The sequence below is a fragment of the Amblyomma maculatum genome, chromosome 9 (assembly GCF_055883805.1).
Source record: "Amblyomma maculatum isolate TAMU_Amacu chromosome 9, ASM5588380v1, whole genome shotgun sequence".
Lineage (NCBI taxonomy): Eukaryota > Metazoa > Arthropoda > Arachnida > Ixodida > Ixodidae > Amblyomma > Amblyomma maculatum.
In genome coordinates this window covers 4,383,286-4,403,368 of record NC_139352.1, presented here as the reverse complement: position 1 = coordinate 4,403,368, position 20,083 = coordinate 4,383,286, and the positions used below count along the sequence as shown (strand labels likewise).

Here is a 20,083-nt window from a genome sequence, read left to right as displayed (position 1 = left end):
ACATTTGAGGTAATAATTAGCGCCGCATGCAATGCGGTCGACGCTAAAAACGATTGTCGGAATGTTAGAGAGGGGGAAGGACAGTCCTTTTAACGTGTCATCGGCCTGGCGCATCAGGGTAGCATTTTAGACTCCTAATTGTAAGTTTATCGCATCATTGTGATCAACAAATCGTATTTTTTTGTTCATAACACCGTCGTTGCGTGCTTACTTGCAGTCTCACTCATCTAAGTGCGTGACAAATCCGATCGTCTTATACCAGCTGCATCGCAGATAGGCACATATTGCAACGTCATGACGGTATTTGCATTATAGCTGATGCTATTCGCATGCTTTCACTAGATTACAACGCGCTGTTTTTTCTTTCCCGCGCGAGGATCAACGCGCTACAATACCGCCTACTTGGCAAAGTGCAGATTGGTTGGTTGGTTCATAGGAAGGGAAAGGCGCAGTATCTGTCACACTTGCTCTGTGGACACCTGAACCACGCAGTAAGGGAAGGGATGAAGGTGGGAGTGAAAGTGGATAGAGAGAAAGGGGGGCCGTAGTGGAGGGCTACGGCGTAATTTCGACCACCTGGGGATCTTTAACGTGCGCTGACATCGCACAGCACACGGACGCCACTTCGTTTCGCCTCCATCGAAGTGCAGAATAAGCGAACAACGACATGAAATAAGTAGCCCTGCCAAGAGTCTTGTCGCGGTGGTCTAATCTCATGGTAGCGGTGTCGAATGCCAGCCGCAACCCGCATGCGAAGTGAGCTCTAATCCAGAGCACTCGACTACGGCGTCCCTCGTAACCCACGAGTCGCTTCAAGACTTTAAACCCGGAATAACACCGCTTGAAGGTGTCTCATGGGAGGCGTTAACAAAAAAAAATTTTTTTTTCGCCCTTGCCGTTGCTGCCTATGCGTAGCAGAAGCTTTGTGTGCCATTCTGCTGATTCGTAGCCATAGCAGCTTTGCTTGGCGATATATATATGCACTTCTTGCTGTCTTTTTTTTTCTTTCTTTTTTTTTCCAGAATAAGCAAGAGATGATGGAATGGGCCGAGTGCCGCCAGTATTGCCACCGGGGCAAATTAAATTCGCAGGAGTTAGTGAGCATGCGTATAAAAACAATATTGAGACAAGAAATACCTTGAGACGCACACCATGACCTTTATTAAAATCTCGCACCGATGAAAAGCAGCACAAAGTCCTCTCTTGCCTTGACTCGGCAACTTTGCTGAGATAATTAAAGGCGTCACTTGTGCTCACAGAAAACTTGACCTATCTTCTTTAAACTGCAACCATCGCTGATATGTCTGCCCCACACATATCTAAAACAGGGGAACAAGAGATCGATGCTATTTGCACCAGAAGGTGAAATTAAAAAGAAACATAGAAAACCGGGTTTCACCCGAAAACGAACAACCCTAGTTATACGCCGTCTGTCGAAAAATAATGGGCGAAAAGGCCGGAAAGAGGAGAAGTGCTCGGAAAATGTGGGGGAAGGTTCTAACCCTGAACCCCCTCCCCGCAATCTTCGTGGCTACCCCTGATGCTGGCCCATTTAAAGCAGTCTGGGAAACCTTCGGGTGTTAAATCGAGGCCGAATTGATTCAAGCAAAGGCAGCGATTTTTAACGTGATATTGTTAAAGGAGCATAGCCACCCCAATTTTTCGGTGCGTTTTATTGTTTTCAGCGTTGCTATGCACAGATGCTCGCGTGGTATTCTTCTATAACAGCTAAATGATTTATCAAAATTTTCATTTCATCAATGTTGGTTACAGCTCTGCATAAACAGCCCTGCGACGGCTATGAAACAAAAGTTAAGTATAGGCTACTGGAGGAATTAAATAAACTGCGATACAATCGCCCCTCCCGTTGTCCATCTGCTTCATGAATCGCAACGTGTGAAGACGCAGCAGTTATACCACTTTTCTTCATGGCACATGTGACCGATACGGAACTTTCACGCCATATCCATCGATCAGCTGCAGAAACATAATATATATATATATATATATATATATATATATATATATATATATATATATATATATATATATATATATATATATACCACAAGGCGGTCCTTGTAGAGTAATATCTTACGCTTCATTAACACGAGGACCATGCGCCCAAATATCAGTGGCTATGCTCCTTTAACGGAAAATCAGTCATCGTTGCGATAGTAGTGCGCGTTGTAAACAAAAATAACGATCCTGGTTATGGCGAGTGGTAGTTGGCCAGTCATGAGGCAGGGAAGAGGAATCGAATTCAGGACTCTTAGATCTCAAGTGATGAATTAAGCTAGCCCTAGGCCATGTCGAGACCAAATGGCAGCAGCTGCCAACATGTGCTTCTCCTTTAAGATGGGAGTAGAACTTCCCAGGATACTTCGACGATGAATAAGACACGCTATTTCTAGGCCACGCAGGCACGTTCGACCTTGTCTAGGCGGGGATTTATAGGTGCCTATTTTGAGCCAGTCGATCTTTCATTTGAATGGGAGCTTAAGACTGTATGCTTTAGAATGCGTGCGATATAAGAGACAAAATAAAAGGACTAGTGATTATTTTTTGCGACATAAATGTTCATATGCGCGGCTATTCCTCAAGGGAACGGTACGATACAGCGTCATACCTCAACGGCGGAGCTTATGTATCCCCCTAATTTTTCCTTCTTCAGCTACGGGCTCCTGGGCCCTAGCGGCTGCGGCAAGACCACCCTCCTGCGATGCATCGTCGGCCGGCTAAAGCCGCGCCACGGCAGCGTGCACGTGTTCGGCTACAAGCCGGGACAACCGGGAAGCTACATCCCGGGTCCCGGCGTCGGCTACATGCCGCAGGAACTGACGCTGTACCCGGAGTTCTCCATCCTCGAGACACTTACGTACTTCGGCAGGCTGTTCAGGATCGAAAGTCATGTGCTCCAGGAGCGCACAGCGTTCCTCATTCGCTTCCTCGGCCTGCCCGAAAAGAGTCGTCTGGTAAAAAACCTCAGTGGAGGCCAGAAGCGGCGGGTCAGTCTTGCGGCTGCGCTCATCCACCGGCCACCGCTGCTCATCCTGGATGAGCCCACGGTGGGCGTGGACCCGCTGCTGCGCCAGAGTATCTGGCACTACCTGGTGACCCTGACCCATCGCGAGGCGATCAGCGTCATCATCACCACACACTACATCGAGGAGGCCCGCCTAGCCAACCTGGTGGGCCTCATGCGACAGGGACGAATCTTGGCGCAGGCCATCCCTGAAGATCTGATGAAGCAGCACGGCATGCTGACGCTCGAGGACGTCTTCCTTAAGCTCTGCATGGCGGACAACCACCAAAACCACAACGGCCACAGCGGCGGCCAACCGCAGGTAGCGGAGAACGGTGGTGTTGTGGTTCCGGCGCAGACCGTCGAGGCGGCGGCCAACGGGAAGGCCGTGGTGAGCCTATCCGCAAGCAAGGACACCCTGGCGGCGAACTCGATGACCCACCTTGTGCGAAGCAACAGCCTGGAGCAGATCCCGCCGCAGGAGTTAAGCGAAAAGCACGCCGTTCGCAAGAAGGAACCTTTCCTGGACGCCTGGTATAGGACGTGGGCACTTGTGGCAAAGTCGCTCACCAGACTGCACCGAAACCTGCCGTGAGCTTGCTTTTACTTTCTGGTGGCACGCAGGTGCAATGTGATGGTGGCTGAATTGAAATGTTTCAGGTTGTCTTTCTATCGCTGTGTTAGCCTGAATTACATTTTGCACTATTGCTCTTTTTTATAACCTTACTCATTGCCGCAGAGTCGGAACGAATTGAGTCAGACGTGAGTCGCGGCCAAAAACATGCATCTATCGCGATTGAGCGTTCAAGTCGAGCAATGCGGTTTATGCCACTGGTGTCAGTTCTTCACATGAAGTCACATGGGAGAGAGGCTTGTGCGTATTGAACACGGACACGTTAGAGTAATTGAGGCAATTATTTTTGCAAGTTGGAGTTCGTTAATGCTTTAAAAACGTCGGGAGACACGACAAAACAAAACTCCTACAGCATAAACGCTGATTCTCACTGACTTTATTTACGCCAGAAAACGATTCTTGCGCAGTTTTCTTTACATCGGGAGCCACAATAAAAGAAACAAAAAACCCACGCATTGCTTCATGTTTCAGGAGCTTACGGAGGTTAAATGCATGTTTGCTGTTTAAGTTAGCGACTGCATGGATCGCTTTAAGTCAGTGCTAGTGTGAATATGGAATGCTAAAATTTCTCGTGTCAGTTTTCTAAAAGCTTCATCATTGGCAAACAAATACCGACTTAGGATGGAAATCAGAGTTGCAGGTATTTTATGGCCCATAATGAAGAGTAAAGCCATTAAGACAGGAGAGAAGCAGGCAGCAACCCGGGGCGACCTATGTTGTCGCCTGCCTACATCCCGTCTTTTTTGCGACTTCAATTCTTCATAAATGCGGCTAACACGTGAAATTTTAGAAGCCCTCCATATTCGCAGTAGCAAACACGTGAATGCTTAGAAGCCATCCATATTCGCAGTAGCGCTCACGTTCGCATTAGCGATGCGTTAATTACACTGACTGATATATTTTTATTTAACCAACCTAATCGCTTGCACCATGGCGAAGCATGGGTGAGATTTTGTTTATTAATATTGGTGGTGTTAACGACGCAGGGCTTTTGTGTGTGTGTGTGCGCGTGTGTGTGTGTGTGTGTGTGTGTGTGTGTGTGTGTGTGTGTGTGTGTGTGTGTGTGTGTGTGTGTGTGTGTGTGTGTGTGTGTGTGTGTGTGTGTGTGTGTGTGTGTGTGTGTGTGTGTGTGTGTGTGTGTGTGTGTGTGTGTGTGTGTGTGTGTGTGTGTGTGTGTGTGTGTGTGTGTGTGTGTGTGTGTGTGTGTGTGTGTGTGTGTGTGTGTGTGTGTGTGTGTGTGTGTGTGTGTGTGTGTGTGTGTGTGTGTGTGTGTGTGTGTGTGTGTGTGTGTGTGTGTGTGTGTGTGTGTGTGTGTGTGTGTGTGTGTGTGTGTGTGTGTGTGTGTGTGTGTGTGTGTGTGTGTGTGTGTGTGTGTGTGTGTGTGTGTGTGTGTGTGTGTGTGTGTGTGTGTGTGTGTGTTACCAATGCGTGCACGCGTCTGCTTGCATGTCCCGTAGGTTCCTATATCCCAACCTCCTTGTGCCGTTTTCAGAGAAATGTGAAAGTTAGCATGTTCAAGAGCTCCGTGCCTGCCCTAGAGCAGCTCAGATGTTGGGAAGCGCGGGGATTGCAGGTTACCGAAGACAGTGAGCCCAGTTACACAATGGGCGTTTCTGGGACCGTTTCCACAGTTTGCGTTGATTTGCGAGTGAGGAGTATATTTCTGCAGCCTTTCACTCTGCGGATTTGAATTAGCGTGCGGAGAAATTAGTGGTGGCGCTAGTGGTGTATTAAAGATAATAAAAAATGAAGGGAAAGAATGTTGCCGGTAGCGGCAATTGCTATCTAATTACCGCTAATGGGTTCAGAAAAAAAAAGCATCTACTAATCATGGATCCCTCTTAAAGAGAAATAATGCCTTTTTTTTTTTTTTTTTTTACTAAACTGAAACGAGGCGCTGTTTTGCTGTAAGCTCGCTCATCCGTTCTGGCATTTTGTATTTGCATTAGGAAATTAGGCGAACATTTAATTGCCATACAGGTGCTGTATTGTTGCTGTTGGTGCGCTTTGCTACTTGTTGTTCATGCAGCCGGAAAAGAAAAATTGCTGATAGTCGCTCTGTAAAATGTTGAAAGAACTTTCTACAATAGTGGCGTGCGGGAATAATGATCTCACTACCGTTTTTACACTTGGTAAAAATGAGGCGTGGCACAGGAAGGCGATGGCTCTTACCACAAAGGTCGTAGCTTCGTTTACGTAACATGTGAGCACGTCTCGCTATTTGGGGTACTGTCGTAACATCAGCGTCATGAGTAAATCGGTGAGAGTATGTTGTATGTCTGCAGCATGGAGTATATATATATAAGTGGGCGCTATCGCTGCCTGCGCCAATGATGCTTAATGCTCGCGACTGAACCAATGATGCTTAATGATACTAGGCAGTCCGTCCGTCGACGCTATAAGTGTTGGAATCGCAGGAATAGTCTGTGCCTCGTAATTGCGTAGGAGAGCGTCGACAATGTAATAGATGGTGCCGGCGGCGAGGAATAGGACAATAGGTTATGGTAGCCAGTATCAACCTTTCCGTCCGCGCAGAAAAAAATAAACTATATGCCGTCAGCACTCCCGGACATGATGGCACGCCTCGCGCGTGGCGCATCTATCCTACAGGGTGCATCTTGCACGCCCTATTTGCAGCGCTTGGGAAGGTTTTCAGTTAGTTTAAACCACGCAAGTGCCTGTACTTCTCCTTCGCTGTGGGATCGACGGGGCTGTGCGGAGATTTATAATAGATACAGTTTACGCGATAAACCCACGGCACAGTTTCAGTGGTTAAATATACGTGTATTGCAGCGGCGTTACCGTGACCACGCATGACAGCATAGAAACATCACGGTCACATTAGAATGAATGGGATAACAGCACCCTTCATACGCAAGCAGCTGAATAGCGCGTTGCGGTGCACAACAGTTAACTGCGCCTTTGACATCGGGTCAACGTGAGAACATCATTCTTGACTTTATGAAAATATCACGACTGCCTTTTGTGAGGCCTTCTATAAATTGCGAGAAATGAGGGCAACATGGTCTATCTTTCCTCAGAGCGCCTAGCTTTTTCGAATCCGTCAATAAGAGATCGATGTGACTGAAATTGGCGCATACTGGCCATTCGAGGTTCACAATGATTTGTTTTTGCTGCTGCTGCTCAGGGTGCTGCTATTCACATTCCTGGTCCCGTCAATTCAAGTGGTGCTGTTCTGCCTGTGCATCGGCTCGGACCCGTTCGAACTCCAGGTGGCCGTCGTCAACCAAGAGACACACCCGCTCCTGTCGGTCGCCTTCCTGCAGCGGATCGACAACACCACGCTCACTCAGGTACATGCAAGCATCGTCAGCTCTATGAAGGAGGTCGGGATCTATTCGCCGCAGAAACTGCGTGTCTTCTTGAATGCGCGCTGCCACGCAAACCTATAATTACCTGTCTACTAGCTAAGCTGATTTATGCGCAAAAGAATTAAGTGTTTTTGTTGATAATACTTACGTTCCTCAGGCGATAAAAATAAAGCTGAAGGGCGAGAATCGCTCTTAATTATGTACACCCATTCGCATCAGTTCCGCTGCTGCGTGTGTCCATGAGTGACTGCCTAAAATAAGCCATGAACGAAACCGGTACAGGGACTGGTTGCATTTTTTACTACAGCGTTGAAAGTACTGGATCACTGCCCTTCATGGATCACTGCCTTGTCGTGGCGGAGGGGCTTGCGAAACTTGATGAAGTCGTGAGCTCTGCTGTGTAGGGCCACCCAAGATAGACAGGTCACGGCAGAGAGTTCTGACAAAATGTGATTCACTGGAGAAGGTAATGGCAACCCACTCCAGTATTTCCTGCCAAGAAAACCCTATGGCCAGTCACAATACCATTCATGATATGGCGCCGGAAGATGAGCCCCCCTGGTTGGAAGGCATTCCACATGTTACTGGAGATGAACAAAGGGCGATTCCTAGTAGCTCCAGGACGAATGAAGCGGCTGGGCTAAAGCCAAAAGGACGCTCAGTTGTGGATGTGTCGGGAAGCGACCGGAAAGTCCGATGTTGCAAGGAGATATATCACATAGCAACATGGAATGTAAGATCTATGTCGCAAGGTAAACTGGATGTCGTCAAGCGAGAAATGGACAGTTTGAACATTGATATCTTGGGTATAAGCGAGCTCAAGTGGAATGGAATGAGAGAATTCAATTCCGGCGACCATTACGTCTTTTATTGTGGGCACGAATCCAGGAGAAGGAATGGGGTCGCTCTCATAGTAAACAGAAGAATGGGCAAAGCAGTGCTAAGGTACAACCCCAAAAACGACCGAATGATTTAACTTCGAATCCAAGGTCACCCTTTCAACATAACAGATATCCAAGTCTATGCACCAACCACTACTGCTGAAGAAGCTGACGTTGAGATATTTTATGCTGACTTGCAATGCCTTTTAGACCGCACTCCACCATCAGACGTCGTTTTTCTCATAGGAGACTGGAATGCTAAGGTCGGGAGTGAAGAAATATCCGGAATTATAGGCAAGTTCGGTCTTGGCGAGCCAAATGAAGCTGGGCAGAGGCTAGTAGAGTTTTGCCAAGAAAACAACCTGACCATAGCGAATACTCATTTTCAACAGCACAAGAGGCGCCTGTACACATGGACTTCACCGGACGGTCTGTACCGGAATCAAATCGATTATATTCTTTGCCGGCAGAGATGGAGAAGCGCTATACAAGCAGTAAAAACAAGGCCTGGGGCCGATTGTAGCACCGATCATCAGCTTCTTGTTGCCAAAATTAAGCTTCGATTGAGGAAAACGCAGAAAACTAGAAGGCCTTTCAGGTATGATCTGGATCAAATTCCATTAGAATATGCTGTGGAAGTGAGGAATCGATTTCAAGAATTAGATCTAGAAGACAGAGCCCGAAGAGATGTGGACTGATGTTCGTGATATAATACAAGTTGCTACTAAGGTAGTTCCAAAGCAAAAGAAATGCAAGAAAGCAAACTGGTTATCTGAAGAGGCTTTGCAAATAGTTGAGGAAAGGAGGATGGCAAAAGTTATGGGGGAAAGAGAAAGATACAAGGCTCTCAATGCGGATTTTCAGAAAATAGCAAGGAGAGATAAGAATGCCTTCCTGAACACACAGTGCCAAGCAGTTGAGGACAACAGCCAATTAAGGAACACAAGAGCTCTGTATAAGACAATCAAAGATATCAAAGGAAGCTTCTGTGCTAAGCTGGACGTGATAAAGGACAAACGAGGCAAGGACCTCACTGAAGCCTCAGAGATAAAGAAGAGGTGGCAGGAATACACAGAAGAACTGTACAAGAAGGACCCGAATGTGCAAACCCAACATAAGACGGTTGTAATTACTGATCTCGAGCCGGGCATCCTGAAGAGTGAAGTTGAATGGGCCTTAGCCAGCCTTGCTAAGAACAAAGCTAGCGGAATTGATGGCATTCCAGCTGAGTTGCTTCAAAACCTCAACCATGACGCTGTTAACATTCTGCATACATTATATCAGAAGATTTGGACAACCCTGCAGTGGCCACAGGATTGGAGGAGGTCAGTTTTCATCCCCATTCCAAAGAAAGGCAGTGCCAAAGATTTTTCCAGCTACCGCACGATCGCGCTTATTTCGCATGCTAGCAAGGTGATGTTGAAAATCCTCCAAGGTAGGCTGCAGCAGTATGTGGATCGGGAGCTTCCGGACGTGCAAGCTGGGTTTCGCAAGGGCAGAGGAACTAGAGACCAAATTGCCAACCTTCGCTGGATCATGGAAAAAGCAAGAGAGTTCCAGAAACCCATATACTTCTGCTTTATTGATTATGCGAAAGCGTTTGACTGCGTAGATCACAGCAGATTGTGGCAAGCTCTCCAAGAGATGGGAGTTCCGATTCACCTCATCTGTCTCCTCAGGAACCTGTATGAAGGACAAGAGGCCACAGTCAGAACTGGGCATGGTCTTACTGATTGGTTTATGATTGAGAAAGGAGTGAGGCAAGGCTGTATACTGTCGCCCTGCCTATTTAACCTATATGCAGAGTGCATCATGAGGAAGGCCGGTCTGGACGAGTTTTCAGCTGGAGTGAAGACTGCTGGAAAACGCATCAACAACCTTAGATATGCGGATGATACCACTTTAATGGCAGAAAGTGAAGTGGAACTCAAGAGACTTCTGATGCGCGTACAAGAAGAGAGTGAGATGTTTGGGCTTAAACTGAACATTAAAAGACAAAGATCATGGCGTCTTGCCCTATCAAGTCCTGGAGCATCAATGGACAAGAAGTGGAAGCTGTGACAGATTTTCTGTTCTTGGGCTCCAAGATTACCTCGGAAGGAGACTGCAGCTATGAAATTAGGAGACGCCTGCTTCTGGGAAAGAGAGCAATGGTTAGCCTTGACCACCTAGTAAAGAGCAGAGACATTAGTCTGCCAACCAAGATCCGTATAACTCGTGCTATGGTCTTTCCAGTTGTGATGTATGGACGTGAGAGTTGGACTGTGAAAAATGCTGACCGCCGAAGAATTGACACGTTTGAATTGTGGTGTTGGCGAAGACTCTTAAGAGTTCCTTGGATTGCCAGAAGATCAAATCAGTCGATATTGTCGACCATAAACCCTGACTGCTCATTGGAGGGTCAAATTCTAAAGTTAAAGCTCAACTACTTTGGTCATCTGATGAGAAGAGAGGAGTCGCTGGAGAAAGATTTGATGTTGGGAAAGGTTGAGGGTCGCCGGAGAAGGGGTAGGCAGCGAACGTGATGGTTAGATGGCATCCTTGAGGCACTGCAGATGAAGTTATGTGATGTTAGGAAGATAGTGAGAAACCGGAAAGCGTGGCGTGACATGGTCTATAGGGTCACGAAGAGTCGGACACGACTGAACTGAACTGTTGAAAGTACCGTTGAGCTTGCTTTGTATTAAGTGTCACAGAACAAAAACTCGCTATGAACTGATGTATTATGTGCAAACTTCAGGAATTTGAAATGAATATTTGTTTGTCATAAAATGCTTCAACCGCTGCAGAACTTAGAATCACCATCTTATTGGTGGGAATATTTTTCTTTAGACACTTTTGAGTTTTCGTGCAATATAGGACACTACGCAAATTACATGCGGTAATGCTTAAAGCATTGTTGACATCAACTTCCATACTTCTTATCACGCGTGATGGTTTCAACAGGACACAATGCGCGAAAATCTCGTTTGCTCCATATGCGGAGTCGCAACATAGAAAGAGTTCAGAGTCTCTTGAACCTACACTAGAGGAAGAAAGCTTTTTTTCCACGGCAATATTTATTGTCATGCACAAGAATGCGGTATTCCACATGAAGTACGCTATGCGTATATGTGTTAAACTAGTTAAAAACATCCTCGTGTTAGTTTTATTTATGCTTCTTCTTCCCATGCATGTTACTTTTATGCATTGATCGAGATGCATTTTCTGCTTCGCAATATCGAAATTCCTTGGCTTACAGATTCCGTACACGGACCTGGATGCCGCGCTTGACGCGGTGCGGGCGGGCAGCGCATGGGGAGTGATCGCCATCGGGGCCAACTTCTCGGCGGCGCTGCACTACCGCTTTTTCCTGGGGGTGAACGCGGATAACCGCACCATCGAAGACAGCAGCATCAACGTGTACCTGGACATGACCAGTGAGCTCTCAATGCGCCCAGCTGAGCACATTACGCGCAGCGGCGCCGCGTTTGTATTTTTCCGCCCCGTGGTGATAAATGTATCTTTTGAAATCTTTCTCTTACCTCCGAAGGAAATGCGCTTAGTGCGTTAATAATTAGCACGCAGCGGTATATGCAACCGCTTTCTTGAAGTTCCAGGTGTCGCCGAGCATCCTTGAGAAAACGGAGCGAGGAGTGTGTGTGTTTATACAGCCTTTTACAAGCGCGTAAAATCTCTTCCCGCACATCGGACTCCTCAGAACTGTGAGAACTGGGTTTCCCGTGATAGCAGCTACATGAATGTCTAACGCACTGCGAAAAATAACGCCCAAGAAATGCAATTCGGTGCTCAAGTGTGCATTCACGCAGTTATAATTCTGGGTAACGGCATTTATTTACACAACTCTGCGCCACCGCTGCACCTTGTCAGTGCGCACTACATGACTGCTCGAGGAGCGTGGTTGGGGCTTACGCAATTCTTTCGTCCACTGCAAGTGGGTATGAGTTTCGAATATCCGGAATTTCGCACATTGTACACTGCTTTGTGGTCAGAACATTTTACATTAATATCCCGAAATTCTTATCAAATGTGGTCGTATTTAGAGACTATTATAATTTGCAAATGATGCGCAAGTCACAAACCGCTTTTTGAACTCATACATATGCACAGCAATGTCGTGGCCAATTGCGCAGTCAGTATCGATTTCGATCAATGTTTAGAGGGATCCTCCAAGGTAAAGTAAATTTTTAATAGGGAAGTAATTATTTCTCAGCATCCACCCGAGTCCTCTTCCATCTACTTCACCCCGGGGGTTCCCTTAAACGTTCTACAAACACTGTTCCCACTTGAGTTATGAATCAGTACGCTCTCGCCCTACCATCAGATCTGCTGGATGTCCTGAGTAGATCACTTGGTAGAGCGACTACACCGTAAAGGCGCTGGTACCGGCTTGAATCTCTGGGCCAAGACGATTTATTTTTTCCTGCTAGACAAATGCTAGACAGCATTTGTCAAAAGCTTAGAGGCCAGAGGGTTTGCTTTTAGGCCATATATTATGACTTATTTAACAATCGCAGAAGTCCTTGCCATTGGAGAGGGTAGGATGAAAAATATTCTTGCCTTCAGCAAGTTTGGAAACCTAGGAATGCATTACAAGCCACATAGCTTGACTCGGAAGTAGACCCCCTGGGCTTTAAACTTTTGACAAATGGTGTACAAGACGGACCTGGCAACGTATCCGTCGTGTTCCACATGTGCGAGGATTTAGAAGATTACATTAATCATGTGCTGTCCAGGGTACAGTGCAGAAGGAGTGTGTTGTTCGCTTCCCTAAAAAAAAAAAGAAAAAAAAAGTCCCTCATAGTCACATCAGTCCATTGTCTGTCCGTGCGGAAACCGGTCTTGTAGAAAGGAGGTTTAACGCCTCTTACCTACAGAACTCTGATCTAGACTCCAGGTGGTGACAGCAGTCGTGATTGTTAACTATTACGTGCGATTGTGTGTGTGCCTTACTTGTGGATACTAAGTGGTGTTACGGTGAAGCAATTAGTTTTAGAATAGGGGACACTATCGGTTAGGGAATAGGGTAATTGCGGGAATTAATGCGGCCGCGTGGAATACTGCGATCAATGGCCGCGGGGTGGGGCACTCACTCTGAGCATGCAATCTCGCTCCCTGCTATTCCCCTATTCTCCTAACTGATAGGGTCCTCTTTTCTAAAACTCTCTTTTAGGGAGGTTTAGAATAGGGGACCCTATCAGTTGTTGCGACTGAAGGAAGAAGGAAAAGAAAATGCACGTGCCTGCTACTTGCTCTGTTGCCTCGTGCAGACAGAACAGAAAATAGAGAAGAAAAAGCAGAGGGATCCTATCGGTTAGGGGAAGAAGATTATATGATTACCGCACCCCTCACATATTCATCGCAGCACTCCGCGCGCGCGTCTGCATCCTCATCCCGCTATTACCACATCACCCTAACCGGTTGGGCCCGATTATTCTCAAACTCCCTATTGTGGGCAGAACCCGCAAGCGTAACCCCCAGTGTACAGCAAAAACCTCAGCCTCAGGGCTTTATAGTTTGTTCTGTAGCCGTACGGCTGCACTCGGGTAGATGTTAATGAGTTATCGCTCCCCTACTTCAGTACTGATTTGGATGTCTGACTGTTCTCTTCTGCACCTTCACCCACCCCTCAATAGACCAGCAGATCGGGTACACGTTGCAGAAGACCATCTTTGAGGCGTTCAGTTCATTCTCTGCAGACATCCTGAAAAGGATGAACAAGAACCCCGCCCTCGCTCAACTGCCCGTCGTGGTAAGCAGACCACCCGCTTGACAAATATTTATAACCCTGTGTTGCAATATATCGTATATAAGAAATTCAATTCCTTAAGTGTATTACTGCACAAAATATGTCGCGGAAAAAAAAGCAAAAAAAGAGTACACCCTGTATGCGATTGCCTCTCAATGAGGACAGAGCTGTGGGGCGACAAAAAAAGTAAACGAGACATTTTGCCTGTTTAGAGCAGAAAGTGCCGTGCAAATGCAGATCAAGGCCCCCATCTACGGCGTGGACAAGCCAAGCTTCACTGAGTTCATGGCCCCTGGAATCATCATCAGCATCACGTACATCATGGCCGTGGGCCTCACTGCCATCTCCATCGTGTCCGAGCAGAAGGAAGGGCTACTCGAAAGGAGCTGGGTGGCTGGTAGGTACCCGCATTCTCGCGCTCTTCAAGTGCGCCAGCCCACGAGGGATGTAGATGGACTTAAAATTGATGAAGCATGTCAATTTTCTGCATACAGTTTAGCCCGGTAACCATATTCGCTCTCCGTATACACAGTGACCGAGAATAAGCAACTAAGTACGAACTGTATGGTTAAAACTTTGTTGCGAAGAGCACACTCTGTGTCTCGCGGACAGAATAGAACTGATAGAGCCAGCCATGGTAGCGCAGTGGTTAGGGCGCTCGACTATTAGGCCCAAGGTTGGGGGATCGATCCCGGCCTCAGTGGCCGCTTTTCTGTGGTGGCGAAAAGCTAGGCGTCCGTCTGCTGTGCGATGTCAGTGCACGTTAAAGAATCCCAAGTGGTCGAAATTTCTGGAGCCCTCCACTACGGCGTCTCTCATAGGCTGAGTCGCTTTGGGACGTTAAACCCTACAATTAAACCAGAAATGATAAAGATGTGGGAATAATGTGTGAGAGAGGAGACAGCCGTCGTCTGCCGAAGCAACGAGTAGGCGACGAGGCTTCAACAGATGCCGCACGCGACAAGCAGTCTCCGTCAGAAAGGGCAGCGGCCCCTATGTCCCAGCTATCCCTTCTTTAGATTTCGGTCAGCCTAATGCAGTGAGGAAATGCAAAGCAAACTGGGAACTAAGTAATGGCAGGAGGTCACAAGAAAGTACGCTGCTGTGGCCATATCCGGATGAAAAGAACATTACGGTCTAGACTTATCCAGCGTACAGGCTAAGGCCATGCACAGCATAAGTACTGGTGACGTTAACTGTGCATCACTCATCCTTTCCATACCCGTGCCGCAATCAGTGTCGGCGTACAGTCTTACTCTATAACACAGCATGTATGCAACTTTCATGACGTAACACACCCTCTGTGTGGTTCGCAGGTGTGCGTCCGTTCGAGGTGATCCTGTCGCACGTGATCTGCCAGTTCCTGGTGATGTTCGTGCAAGTGGCCGGCCTGCTGGTGTTCACCTTCATCGTGTTCGAGATCCCCTCGCGGGGCCCCTTCGTGTGGGTGGTTCTGCTGACCCTGCTGCAGGGCTGCTGCGGCATGATCTACGGCCTCGTCATCTCCTCCATGTGCGTCGAGGAGAACTCGGCCATCATGCTAGCGCTCGGATCCTTCTACCCGAACCTGTTGCTCAGCGGTCAGTTTGCTGTTTCCTCTGCCTATGCAGGCAGTTCAATGCAGAGTCTTGCGCAACATAGCGCAAAATACGAGTGCAAAGCAGGCGCCGACTCAAAGTTTTTTTTTTCCTTTTGCTATTTTTGTTTCCGTGGCTTGTATTGTCAAAAATGGCGCCGAAGCGGAGTGCACTGGCTAGTCCGTGCTCCATTGTAGAAAAAAATTGCCGCACATAATGCGAAGACTGCTATACGACCTTCCCACTAACGTAGCAGGCCCAAGCTACTGGGATATTTTTTCATAATGTAAGGAGCTGGCGTAGTACCTATTCAGTTCTTTGTTATGCTATTCCGCTGTTAACAACCAGCACTCTAACGGGTTTCAAATGCGTGGATATGTAATAATTTTCACATATACAATATGGTACAGGCGTACAGATATAAACAGGCCGAGCAGACACTGTTCAAACGCGTGTCAAACAGATGGTAGCGAATGAAATCAGCTTAAGGTGGCGGTTCCACGGTCGCAATCTTGAGAGTAGTTCAGATTCTGCCACAGGCTACGCCACTAATCCATGACTGAGGAATTGAGTACCCAGCCTTCTTGATCTGCGCTGCCTGAAGGCTTTTCTTTTGTTGATGCCCGGGCTTTCAAACCTTTTTGTGGCTCCACAGCGGCGTGCAGGCAGAGAAAGGGAAGGCTTTTATTCCCCTCCTTCTCAGCATGGGCTGCCTCATTCAACTCCCTCTTCACCCCACTGCGCCGCTACCTCGAACAAAGTATACACTCCCCAATGATAGGACAAGAGCCTTCCCACTACTGACATAAGATGCTTGCAGTACAATAGGCAATTCTGCTCCTACGCACCTCTCCGCCCAAATTGGCGGAGGTGACAGTATAGGAGCACAATTCTCTATTATAGTGCGCAGGGGCGAGAGGCACTTAGAAGTACAATTGCAAGGGCTCCTCTGCTTTTCGCAGGGCTGCAGATATCTTGTGAGACGAAGTATAGTTTCCGCCGTAGCACTGCCTCTTGAGTTATCAAAGAAATCTTCCTTCCTTATCTGCATTTTCCACTTTCGGTATAATTCCACACTCTGTTTCTTTTCCATCGAATTTATCCAATTTTTACCTTCTGTGTTTTTCACCTGTTGCTTAATGCTCTTCATTTCTCCGTCCTTGTGACTTGCATACTTACTAGTTAGTTTCCTAGTTCTTTTCCTCCATTGTGAGTCAACGCTTTTTAAGTACAGGTATTTAGATACTTTAGCTGCCCATCTGTTACTGTCCAATTTCCTCAGGCGTTCCTCATATATTTTACTCTGAGCTTCCCGTACTTCGAAAGATGCCCAACCCATATCTCCCTGTACCGCCTCATTTGTAGTTTTGCCGTGAGCACCTAGTGCTAATCGTCCAACAGATCTCTGATTTATTTCTAATGTCGACTGTACCTCTGATTTTAGGCACAAACCGCATTTCCGAAAGTAAGTCCGGGCACCATAATTCCTTTCCAAATACCACTCAAAACCTCATACCTATTGTATCCCCACAATGCCTTATGCTTCATTATCCCGGAATTCCTTCGCCCTTTGGCCTTAGGTGATTGCTCATGCTTTCCAATGTATGCCAATCCTTCGTTTACCCATACCCCCAGATATTTATATTCTGCTACTCTAGGTATTTCATGGCCTTGTATTTTAAGACCCGGATCAGTTGAGCCATTGAAAATCATCAGACCCGACTTAACTGCGCTGAAACTGAAGCCTATAGCGTCCCCTTCGTCTCCGCAATACTTCACTAGAGTTTGCAATTCTTCCAGACTCTCAGCTAGCAGCACAATATCGTCTGCATACATCAAACCGGGGAGGCGCTGCTCTACCGTCAGGGTGGATGGATGGATGGGTGGATGGAATATAGGAGCGTCCCCTTTGAAAAGGGGTGATAGCAGTAGCTATCATGCTCATTTTTCTCCATATATCTTAATTATTGAGATATATGGTGTCAGGGCGTTTGCAGCGCCACCCTTGTAATTTTTCTGAACTGCGATTTTCTTATTGCACGTACCCTCGCGGACAAAAGTGGTATATTCCACGCGCTGCGAGAAAACTGCCCGCCATATTTTTCCGACAGAGAAGCAGTTATTTCTAAGATATGGTATGGGGGTTCATTCTCGCAAGAATGCGCCACGGGGGGCTAGACGCTACAGTCGCCTTCTAGCCCCGACGTGCCAGCCCTAGCAGACTGAGCTGTGACCCCCAATCCGCGGTGCGAGAAATCGCCACTGCGGCGGGTTCGGGCCAGAGGGGACAAACACGAGTTGCGCACTCGAACGAGCTTTAATCTGTCCGAGTAATTATACACGGCAAATCAACAGCACACAAATACAGCCGCAGTGTAGCGAGCGAACGCCGCGTACGGGGGTGAAATAAAAAAACACCTAATGGGGAAGCGCGCTAAGAAGGTGAGAGGAAGAGTCTTCTCACCCGACACGGTTTCTCGCTCACATCCCGTTGCGGTAAGTGCCTACGGTCAGTGGGCGATTCTCGGTGACGGCGATGGTCTCCTCGGCGGAAATCATGAACCGCGCGCGAGCGCGCCCAACCGCCGAAAAAACCCGAACGAGTTGGGACAGTCGCGCTCCTCGACACGGAGCGGGAGAGGAGGTCTCCCGGTTACGCCGGCAGGAAAGAGGGAAGCCCGCGGCAGCGTCGTCACAGGGCCCGGGAGGCGGCGGGGGATGGCCAGCGGGCCCTCTCCTCCGCCAACCTCTCTACCAGCGCACGTAATCACGCGTGTTAATTACGCGCGGGCGTTACAATGGAGGAAGGGGATTGTGAATCCCCACAATGGATAACGTACCCTCCTTGATATACTGTCCATCTAGTCCAAGCAATTTTGTGTGGCACATTTTTTATACGGAAAAAATGCAATCGTTGCGATTCGCGTGGAGTATACCTCTTTTGTCCGCGACTGTACATTTCATAGATGGCGCTACCTACTGCTTTTAACGTACGTGGCTCTGCTATTCCACTATTTCCTTTTTTGTACACTTTGTAGTTGATAATTGTTACCAGTTGAATAAAGGAAGGAATGCCCGAAACTTTAAAAAAAAAAAAAAAAAAACAAGCCATGGAGCATTTCAATCGTGCTTAAAAAAATTTCATGAAGAGCTGGTGAGCTTCAAGCGAACCACAAAAAAATTAGCTGAAATCACCCTGACCGTGCATATTCCTCGAGAGTCGTAGAGCGAAACCTGAGACAAGTAGAGCTGAAAAGCCGTTTCCTACCTTTGCGTTTTTCTTTGCAGCTTACACATCTTTGCAGCTATTTATAAACAAAATGCACCATTCGAAAGCAGAGAAAATAAACTTTACAAAGATATTAAAACCAGATTTATAAACTGAACGAGTGAGGCATAGTAGACGTATGAATATCACCAAAAATGTCGTCTCTTCACCGCTTGAAGTGTGCTATCAGCTGGACTGTTAAGTACCGGGTAAGCAATGACAAGCTGTATGTGGAGGCTTTCAAACCGTACTGCCAACCTGGCTAACCCTTTTTCTCCCTTTCACGCAGGCGTGGTGTGGCCGACGCAGGCGATGCCATACTACATGCGCTACCTGAGCTACGGGCTGCCGCAGACCATCCCGACCGAGTCACTGCGCTGCATCCTCTCCCGCGGCTGGGGCATCGCGCACACCGAGGTCTGGCTCGGCTTCGTAGTCTCGGGCGCCTGGTGCGCCGTCTTCCTCATCTTCGCCGCGGTCGCCTTCCGACTACGCAGCTAGCCGCCCAGCACTCGACACCTCTTGTACATACGCGTGCCCTACATCCTCCTGTGACATGATTAAACTGACGCTGCAAGATCACTACACTGTGTGCCATGTCGTTCGTTTGTGTTCGTAAATTTTACAGGCTCCAGTAAATGATATCTATTGCACTTTTTTTTTTTGGCATACTAGACAAGTTTAGATGTGCTCCCGCTGCACCTGGCCGTACTCACGGACCTCGTGGTCACGGTAGTGCGTTTCAGAAGAACGCAAGCCAGCGCAGCCTGCGTTGCGGGGCTCGTGTGGTTAAATCTGACAAGATGGAATTTCTTTTTCATCTGTTTCGGTTTCAACAACCGAGCGATCTCTATGACGTCAGTCAAGTCTAGGTGACGTGAGGGATGAAAATGCAGCGATATAATCATTGCTGTGTCATTTGAATTCATTACAATGATAAAGTCAGCCTACCTCAAGAACTGGAATCATTGCAAGTGAAGAACCAGCGATTATATAGCTGTTCTTTTTTTTATGCCGCGCAACAAGACATGATTGCGACGTCACTGTCATCTCTCGGATATTGAAACCGGAACTGGTGAGAAAAGAAAATTCGACTATAAGTTATGCAGCGGTCATGAGCGAAAACTGCATCCTGATTGATATACAGGAATGACTTAAAATGCCACAAATTTCGTGTCTATAGTACTTTAACTCAAGGGCGGCGATGGCGTAGAAGTGGAACATTTGTCTCGCGTGCAAGAGGCTCGTGGTTCGAATCCCGGTGCCGCGCGATTCCCCGCCGGATAAAAAAAAAAAAAAAAACGCGTGTTGATAGAATTACGTAAAAAGGCTTGGGTGCGAGCTGATGCCCGTGAACACTTTCGGAAACACAATCCGTCACCAGAACAGGATTTGGCCACCATAGTGTGGTAACTGGCCACAATCTTGTATGAATACTCTAACAAAGCCCAGGCCCCCGGCGACTGCGGAGCAACTCATCACGGCGGCGGTCAAACCTGTAAAGCAGCAAAGGGTGCTGAGAATCTCTGGCTCCGGACAGGCCGCCCTTGGAAACTGATCCTGGCAACGTTTAATGCTAGAACCATAGCTAGTGAGGCGACTTTAGTAGTATACTGT

At 47.6% G+C, this 20,083-nt stretch overlaps 1 protein-coding gene across 2 annotated transcripts in view; it reads left to right on the top strand.

Moving 5' to 3' along the window:
- LOC146178134 (ABC transporter G family member 23-like) overlaps positions 1-19,051 on the top strand; it is a 34,096-nt gene extending 15,045 nt beyond the window's left edge. For both annotated transcript variants that reach the window (XM_084577960.1, XM_084577959.1), the window contains 7 exons: positions 2,675-3,616; positions 6,808-6,973; positions 11,114-11,291; positions 13,509-13,624; positions 13,859-14,018; positions 14,938-15,201; positions 18,756-19,051. In XM_084577960.1, the coding sequence (XP_084434086.1) occupies positions 2,675-3,616; positions 6,808-6,973; positions 11,114-11,291; positions 13,509-13,624; positions 13,859-14,018; positions 14,938-15,201; positions 18,756-18,967 (2,038 nt within the window). In that variant the 3' untranslated portion in view covers positions 18,968-19,051. The remainder of the gene's footprint in view (positions 1-2,674; positions 3,617-6,807; positions 6,974-11,113; positions 11,292-13,508; positions 13,625-13,858; positions 14,019-14,937; positions 15,202-18,755) is intronic.
- The last annotated feature ends 1,032 nt before the right edge of the window (positions 19,052-20,083 follow it).